This window comes from Myotis brandtii, unplaced genomic scaffold (genome assembly GCF_000412655.1).
Source record: "Myotis brandtii unplaced genomic scaffold, ASM41265v1 scaffold131, whole genome shotgun sequence".
Classification (NCBI taxonomy): domain Eukaryota; kingdom Metazoa; phylum Chordata; class Mammalia; order Chiroptera; family Vespertilionidae; genus Myotis; species Myotis brandtii.
In genome coordinates, this window is record NW_005354632.1 from 5,075,853 (window position 1) to 5,085,092 (window position 9,240).

General features: G+C 45.6%; 1 protein-coding gene across 1 annotated transcript in view; it reads right to left on the minus strand.

The window, feature by feature from the left end:
* SARS (seryl-tRNA synthetase) overlaps positions 1 to 9,234 on the minus strand; it is a 16,731-nt gene extending 7,497 nt beyond the window's left edge. The window contains exons 1-3 of the mRNA XM_014534673.1: positions 9,016 to 9,234; positions 5,258 to 5,328; positions 821 to 901 (exon numbers count right to left, since the gene is read on the minus strand). Of these exons, the coding sequence (XP_014390159.1) occupies positions 821 to 901; positions 5,258 to 5,328; positions 9,016 to 9,151 (288 nt within the window). The 5' untranslated portion in view covers positions 9,152 to 9,234. The remainder of the gene's footprint in view (positions 1 to 820; positions 902 to 5,257; positions 5,329 to 9,015) is intronic.
* Positions 9,235 to 9,240: the final 6 nt, after the last annotated feature.

Consider the following 9,240-nt stretch of genomic DNA (forward strand, 5'->3'; position numbering starts at 1 on the left):
AAAAAACTGACAATGAAGGCTTTCAAAGCGACCTTGCCCTTACAAACCCACTGGCATTTCCTTTTGGGGTGCCTGAGGCAGAGATGGATCAATTCTGGCCACTCTTCCGGTTCCTACATATCTCAGGAATTTTAACATGTAGCTCTCTTCAGGGCTCTTTCTTCCCGATTCAATCGATTCAGCGTTCTATTACGCACTGCACTTCACTGTTCTCCAGGAAGATGACACATTTATCAGGAGCAAGAGACTTTGTCTTAAGCTAACTTTGTATCCCTCTTGCAGATATTTCAAACGGTACTGATTTCTTGGGGGGAGCCCTGAGCAGGTAGGGCTGGACAGGAAGAGCGCCCCCAACCTAGCTCTTCAAGCACAGCAACAGCTTTCTAAAAAATTTATTTATTTATTTAGCACCGCTTTTTTGTGTGGATGCTCTTGCTATGCTTTTGTGTTATGGGTTTTCAGAAAGGGTTTAGCGACTAAAAACTTGAAAATTACTGCACCAGGCTCTTTATAGAGTGACTGTTTACTGAATTACAATAAATTTAAAAATGACCTGACTCTGGGAAAATAGAACACTATAAGCTAACCATAGTTCCTTTTTTCTCTTCTTCCTCCCTCGACCCTTCGACTCCAGCTGTCTCCCACTTTGCTGTCCCATAAACAAAGTACAAAGTATATAACAAGAGTAACAGGGACCCGTCCCAGCTGCAGAAGTTCAAGGACAATGCCGTATGCAGCAGAGTTTTAGCATTTACTTGTCTAGGAAGAAAGTTACAGTAAAAGAAGAGAAACCCCAACCTAGAAAAGGACAATAACTTACAGCTAAAGTGTCTGAAGTGAGGTCATCGAGATTTAACAAGTTCTCCGGAATGGACTCATCATTTCCCACTGGCTCTTTTTTCTGCAGGAAAAACAAACAAACAAAACAAACAACACTATTAAATAAAAAAAGTTCTGACATCCTAAGTGCACATCAAAGTAACATCACATAAACGAATCACAGAACTTCCTACACAGCTGTCTAAGCAAATTGGAAGTAAGAAAAATTAGCAAATTGGAAGTGAGAAGTTAAAAGTTTCAAGTCTCTGTTCTGCCGCTTTTTAGCTTTTTGATCCTGGACAGACTGATTAACCCATCAGGGTCAGAGGGCTGACATCATTGGGAACATGAGAAGGTCTGCCCTGGATGTAGAAGAGTGTGGGCACCAAGACTGGGTGAGCGCAGCCGGTGTGGCTCAGTGATTGAGCATCAACCTATGAACCAGGAGGTCACGGTTCGATTCCCGGTCAGGGCACATGCCTGGATTTCAGGCTGGATCCCCAGTGTGGGGCGTGCAGGAGGCCGGTGCTCAGTGCTGGGGCAGAGGCCTGGGTGTGAATCTATGAATCCCTGTCTACCTGCTAAGAACAGTCCCAGTGCTGAGGCTATGGGGGGGTGGGGGTGGGGGGAGGAATGGATGGATGATGGGATGTTAGAGAGGCAAGGAAAACTTTTTAAGGGAAAAGTCACAAAATCTGGACCTAAGTTTAGAGCAGTCAATGCAAGCTGGCAAATAGCAGGGATGTACCCAGCACTCGTTCCCCCCCCGCCCTCTAATTTCTTGCCTCACCCTTCTTTATAATATTCTGCCAAATCATTTCTAATCCTTGTCCACAGCCAGGGGGAAGATAATTTTAATTAATAAATTAAATTCTCAAAGGCCATTATAACAAGACCTATAGAACCTCAGCAAAACTTGTATAAAAACAAGATGAGCCCTAGCCGGTTTGGCTCAGTGGATAGAGTGTTGGCCTGAGGAACAAAGGGTCTCAGGTTCGATTCCAGTCAAGGGCACGATTCCAGTCAAGGGCACGTGCCTTGATTGCAGGCTCCTCCCCAGCCTGGGCCATGGTTGGGGCACAGTTGGGGCGCGTGCAGGAGGCAACCAATTGATGTGTCTTTCTCACATCGATGTTTCTCTGTTTTTCCCTCTCTTCCACTCTCTCTAAAAGATCAATGGAAAAATATCCTCAGATGAGGATTAACAACAACGACAAAAAAACCCAAGGTGATATTTAGGGTCTGTTTTGCAAGAATAAATAAAATGTGTAGAACATACTCAATGTCCTAAAGGTCTTAAAAATTCTATATATACAATAGGCAATTATATTTATACAACCTCATAGCCACTGTGCAAAACTGAATCATGAGAAAGGATAACATCTCCTAAGGACAAAAGCATAGAAATCCTTTAGACTCATTACACATTCCCACCCACCAAAGCGAGAAGTCAGGATTCCAACCATAACCCAACTTACATCCTTCCGTGACCCAAGCAAAATCATCTCGAAAAGTTGGGAAAGTCTGAACATATCAGAGTCTTGACAAGAACAAGCATAGACTACTGAGGCAGAAAAAAGGTGGCCCAAATCACAATATTTCCCAAGGGAGCTGAGGCTCCCTCGCTATCTGCCAATCCCTCCTGTTGGAAAGTTCTGAGTTCAAGTTCTGACTCTGCAGCTAGCGTAATTTAGGAAAGCCCCTTAATTTCCTCAGGTTATTTCCTTGCCCTTTCTTTATTTTATCTTTTCCTTGCCCTTTAAATAAAGCTGATAATTGTACCACCCACACTGAGGTTTAGAACAAAGATCAAAAGCAAAATGTGATATATACAAAAGGGTTTGTAATACTTTCAAGTGCTATACAAGTGAAAGCTAGCACCATTCCCATGGATAGCAAAGGAGAATACTCCTTACAGGGTTAGCATAAAGGGATCCAAGAATCTATAATAACAAAAGCATAATATGCTAATTAGACCAGATGTCCTTCGGGACAACCTTCAGGTTGAAGCCGGGGCTGTGAGGGAAGCCTGGGTCCCAGGTGCCAGAGGAAAGCTGGTGCCGGCAGCCGGGGGAAGGAAGGCCTATTCTTGCACGAATTTCATGCATCGGGCCTCTAGTGTTATTATAAATGAAAAAACTTAGTCCTATCTTCTTCTTTTTTAAATTTCAGAGAGGAGAGAGGGAGAGATAGAAACTTCAATGATGGGAGAGAATCATCAATTGGCTGCCCCTATTGGGGGATCGAGCCTGCAAACTGGGAATGTGCCCTGACTGGGAATAGAACCGTGACCTCCTGGTTCACAGGTCGATGCTCAACCACTGAGCCATGCCGGCCAGGCTAGCGAAATCTTTTTATTATGTTCTTTACTGGGTCAGGTTCCTAATTTTTAATCTTTTGGTTTAGTTTAGTAAGGGGCACGGCTATGGTGTTTTGGCTAGGATCAAGCCTTGGACTAATGAAAGGACAGGGTCCTCTCATTGCCATGTGCAAGTCCCAGCTGGAAGGCAGGGTCCTCCCAGCACAATCATAGCCAACAGCCGTGGTTGTAAGCTTGAACCTATGGTCCAAACACGTGGCCCCACGTGCCTTGTGGTAGAGTTCAGGTGCATAAAGTTGAATGAGGATGGAACTCATGAGAATGCTGTAAACAACGTGATCATGCCCCTACTTTGCCTCGTGGCATCTGCTATAAAATAAAGACACGGCTTGTGGGCGCCGGCGCTGTCTCCTCATCAGGGAGCAGCGTCCCACTGAGACCCAGCTTTCATTCTCTTGTCTGTCTTTCCTTAATCCTTTCACCCCCCCCACTCAGGATCACCTTTGGCCGCAACAGTTTAGAGGTTTACAACTTAAAAATTAGACAGGCTGTAGGGTGCATTTCATATGTTTTTTAAAAAGTGATTAAGGGGATATTTTTTTAAAAAGATTAAAACATGTACTATTTTGAATACCAAAGGAAGGGCAGAACCAAAACTGAACATTCTTCAAGCATGGAGGGATTTTTTGGATGAAGGCCACTCATTGTTACTCGAAATTGATAATAACTACATGTTCTTGGTATCGTGCCAGGTTCTCTACATTTAACAACTTTCGTTCTCATAATTCTGTTCTAGAGGTGAATGTTCATATTGTCATTTCAGATGAGAAAAACTGAGGCTGAGAAGTTAACTTGCCTCAAGTCACGTGGCCAACAAACAGTCCAGGACCTGGAGACCCTACCCATGCTCTTTTCAGAAAAGAGCCCGACTGCACTAAACAAAGAACCTGAACTCTGCTGTAGGGAAGTCTTTCTGGCACTGGAGGCTGAACTCAAGAAATAACTGGAAAAGATTCTGGTGGGATCTATGTTCTTATTGTAAGAACAGCATAAACAATGGATGACTAGTGTGGCAGGACTCTGGCCTTGCTATAGACTGAAGGTTGAAAGTCAACAGATTCCTATGTTGAAACCTACCCCACAATGTGATGGGATTTGGAGGTGGTGTCTTTCAGAGGTGATTAGGTGACCAGGGCAACCTCATCAGAGACCCCACAGAGCTCCCTGGCTCCTTCCGCCATGTGAGGACACAGCAAGGAGACTGCCTATGAGCCAGGAAGTGGAGTGGGCCTCACCAGAGACCAAATCTACCTGGGCCTTGATCACGGACTTCCCAGCCTCCAGACTGTGAGAAATAAATTCTGCTGTTTATAGCCACCCAGACTATGGCAGCCAAACAGACTAAGACATATCTGAATATAGAAGATGGACTCACCCCCTTACTTCCCTACCTGCCTTCCTTTCTTTCTTTTTTAAAAATATATATTTCTTTATTGATTTCAGAGAGAAAGGAAGAGATAGAAACATCAATGATGAGGGAGGATCACCGATCGGCTGCCTCCTGTACGCCCCCACTGGGGATCGAGCCCACAACCCAGGCATGTGCTCTTGGCCAGAATCGAACCTGGGACCCTTCAGTCTGCAGGCCGACACTCTATCCACTGAGCCAAACTGGCTAGGGCCTTCCTTCCTTTCTTTAAAACACGTACTATTTTGAATATCAAAGAAAGGACAGAACTGAAACTTAACATTCTTCAAGCATAGAAAGATTTCCCCCAGCCCTGGCTGGTGTGGCTGTTGGTTGGGCATCCTGTGAAACAAAAGGTGGATGGTTTGATTCCTGGTTAGGGCACGTGCCCAGGTTTTGGGCTCGATACCCCAGTAGGGGGCATGCAGGAGGCAGCCGATGGGTGTTTTTCCCTCATTGATGTTTCTCTCTCTCTCCCTCTCCCTCCCTTTTTTCTAAAATCAATAAAAGCATATTTTTAAATAAAATAATTCCCCCATATGGGCAAGAAATTCGGTATCCCATGGACTCAGACACTAAAGTAGAAATGATTAACTGAGAATAAGATTCAATACTTCGGCTAAAACTCTCATGGCTGTTAGTTCTCTTACCTTCATTTTCTCTCCAATTGTCTTGCTGCATAGGTTCTCCAGCTTGTTCAAGTTGTCGGTCTGAAATCTGCCTGAAGAATAGAGAACCCAAGAATATTCCAAAGACATGCAGATAAATAAGATTCCTCCCTCCCCTAACCATGGCTCCTTAGGACAGATCTCAGCCCAAGGCCAGAGAGCAGGCAGCTACAGTCTCCGCCTCAAGAAGCTGTGAAACCTGGTAGCTTTAGAGCCCCAAATTTTAGTTGGCATAATAGGGTTCCCCAGCATTCGGTGACAAGGAAAAGGCCACTCTGAGGCCGAAATAAAAATGTATCAGAACCTGGGTGACACTGTTGTAGAGAAATACACCTGGGGAATCAGGAATTAATCGAGTGACTATAAACTGCTCGATTCCCTTCAAGTTCATTTAAGAAACTATGTAGTGCGCAGGGGAATCTAGAAAGAGGGCAGTCAGATTTCTATTCCCGTGAACTTGGTTGCTACATCTCTATGTTAGAAATGGTTAACGTTACTCCCTTTGCTTTGACATCATGCTCATCCTGCAACCTTCAGAGTAATTTTACTTTTTTTTTTTTTAAATATATATTTTATTGGTTTTTCACAGAGAGGAAGGGAGAGGGATAGAGAGTTAGAAACATTGATGAGAGAGAAAGATCCATCAGCTGCCTCCTGCACGCCCCCCACCGGGGATGCGCCCGCAACCAAGGTACATGCCCTTGACCGGAATCGAACCCGGGACCCTTCAGTCCGCAGGCCGACGCTCTATCCACTGAGCCAAACCGGTTCGGCAATTTTACTTTTTACATCTTGATTTTTTTGGGGGAAAGCAGGGTACTAGTCAGCCTACTTAGGTATTCTGGCCCAAATTAACATACTGGTATTGTGGTTCATTAGCCCGACTTTTGCTTCTAAGCTTTTGGAGCAATGTGGTAAAAATCAAGCTTTTAACAGGTGAAATGATGACTAGAAATGCAATAGCATCTAGACACAGCTACTGTTGAAGGCTTTGCCAAATTTTACATTTAAACTGAACTTTAGCCCAGCTGGCGTGGCTCAGTGGTTATGCGTTGACCTATGAACTAGGAGATAATGGTTCGATTCCCAGTCAGGGTACACGCCTTGGTTTCGGGCTCGATCCCCAGTGTGTTAATAATGTAAATTTTGGATCATGGGTTAAATAAAATATATTCCTAAAATCAATTTCATCTGTTTTCCTTTACATTTTTTAAGTGGCTACAAGAAGATCCATAATTATACCTGTGGCTCACGTTGTATTTCTATCAGACAGATTTAAGGTATGTAAGTCACTGCAAGACTTAAGCCTGGAAGCAAAAATGACTAGATTTTCATTTCACATGTCCTTGGGTGTGGCCAGGACTGGGTGAGACTGGGGTGAAACTGAAAGTAGAGTTATTCCAATGACAAAGGCCTGGCTGAAGGAGTCTGCAGTAAAGATTAAGAGGAAATAACAACTTCAATTTATAGTAAAGAGAAATCTCATTCGGAATAGCACTTTTGGGGAGAGGATAGAATTCTGGTGGTTAGCAGATTGCAAGATAGGTGGAAATCCAGTGGCTTCAGAAGTTGTCCATAGAAATGCTTATCATATGCCCAAATGTGTCCTCAGCCTATTACTCTGAATTGAAAAAAAGAAATCACGGTTTGAATCCTTGGAGTTGTAAGAGCCATGGTAAAATCTGTGGTGCTAGGGCTCCATGTTTTATCCAATTCCTTTGAGAGCCCCCGTGGCACCTTGGAGGTGTACAGGCAGACAAATAGGTACCGCTGTCATGGAGGGCCTTCTGAGGCTCGCTGTGTCCTCAGTCAGGGAAACACGATGAGTTCTTAGTGTGGCTCAGGGTTACAAGTCCTTGTTGCAGCCAATGACAGGAGAGCCCCAACTTCTGATCTGAAGTTTGGATATAAAAGAACTTTGATGCAAGATCTGTCAATGTCCTACTCAGGCGGCCAACGACTTGGGAAAAACTCATTAACTCCCTCTGGCTGCAAAGAGAACACTGGAAAGGGGTGCTAAGTAGAAAAGAATCAAACCACAGATGTGTGGAAAATAAACTGCTTTTCATACAGAAGGGCAAAGGCCCTGAACACAGAAGATATTCATGAATTTAAAAAAACCTTTGTCGTCCTAGCCGGTTTGGCTCAGTGGATAGAGCCATCAGCCTGCGGACTGAAGGGTCCCGGGTTCGATTCCGGTCAAGGGCATATTCCCGGGTTGCAGGCTTGATCCCCGGTGGGGGGCGTGCAGGAGGCAGCTGATCGATGATTCGCTCTCATCATTGATGTTTCTATCTCTCTCTCCCTCTCTGAAATCAATAAAAATATTTTAAAAACAAACATGTTTGTGAAGCCCTTACCAAGGGGCAGGTGCAGTGCTCAGTACTGGGAATCTATGTATACATGTGTACATGTGTAACCTGTATGCATATGTACTAGGATACCGTAGGTATTGGGACATACAGATGCCTAAACCACAGCCCTGTCCCTGAAGAACTCACCCCCCTCACCATATATCCATCCATTACGAAAGAGATAAAACTCCCTGTAGATGTGTGCATTATACACAAGAGAAGAACTCACATATTCAAAGGAATTTACTGCGGAACAATGGGTAACCGGGTAACAAAAATCCGATACTTCTGATTCAGTAAAACACTGTTCAGTCAAGTTTTTTCCTTCCAATTAATTTAATTCCATTACAATTCAGATTCAGGTGGTAGGATCTCACAAAAGCGTCACAAACTACCACATTAGAGTGACTGAGACATGGAATTAACAGGCAACCCGAGTTAAACAAATACTCTCTTGGTACCCAATACCCTTATGAACTCAGGAAAATCAGTGTTCCTACTAGAAAGCCACCACACTCTTGGACAGGGACTGCCTTTGCAGTGTGCTGTCATAAACTTGGCTCTCAGCTGGTTGCAGACTTATTGCATCAGACAAAAATCACATGTGCTTGACAGCATCCGGCCAATCGGGGACTACTCCAGTTAATCTAGGCAAAGGATTCTATGATTTTATTTTCGGTTCCAGGTTTTAGCCAAACTCTACCAATATCTTTCCCGGAAAACTTCCACACATCACAATTACACCGCCTCAATAATTACACGCGTTGTCTTGCCTCGCCGCACCCCTCTCCCCATGCCTGACCTACCGCGGAACAGACTTTTCGCCATTTTTAAAGGTATGATCAGAAACCAGGGGGACGGCTCTCCCCACAGCTCCGGGATCACTGCTTTTTAGGCAGAAGCGGGCTCCAAAGACCCCAAATGCTTCCAATGTGGGTGGAGTGAACCTATCACGCTGCAGATGTGACTCGGGCTGGAGCCTTTCATCCTATCAAACTAGGAGATCACGCTGGCCTTGCGGACCAAGAGAGAAAGGCCGGAGGTGACCAAAGATAAGTGTTGGGAAAGGGGAAACCTCCCGCCTTGGCTTTCTCGGGGCTACCGGTGCAGGGGGAAGCCTTGACAGCTCTTGATGCGCATGCGCCATGCTCCTTCCCAGACCACCGATCCGCACCGAGCACGCCCGGGAGGGAGCACGCACCCACCGGCTGACGGAAAAGTAGGACGGTCCCGGCTACCCAAGGGTTTTGGGGGGATAAGGAACGCCTCGGAGCCACCGCATCCTGGGAGGGGGGGTCTCCCGAGGGGCGGGAGCTGCGGCTCCAGGAGCGGGAACAAGATCCGAGAGCTGAAGTTGGGCTTAGATGGGGGACGTCCGGTACTCACATTTTCGCCACTCGCCGTCCGCCTTCACCAGCCGATCCACGAGTCCCGGGTCCTTGAAGCGGTTCTTTTGCGTCTCTCGGATGCGGTCCGGGTCCCCTCCTTTATCCGTCCGAAACAAGTCCAGATCCAACACCATCTTTCCTCCTCCCGGGTCAACAATGAGGAGAAATGAAGCTCGCAGCCAGGGAGTCAACCAGTGACCGACGCACTGCGCCTGCGCGCGGG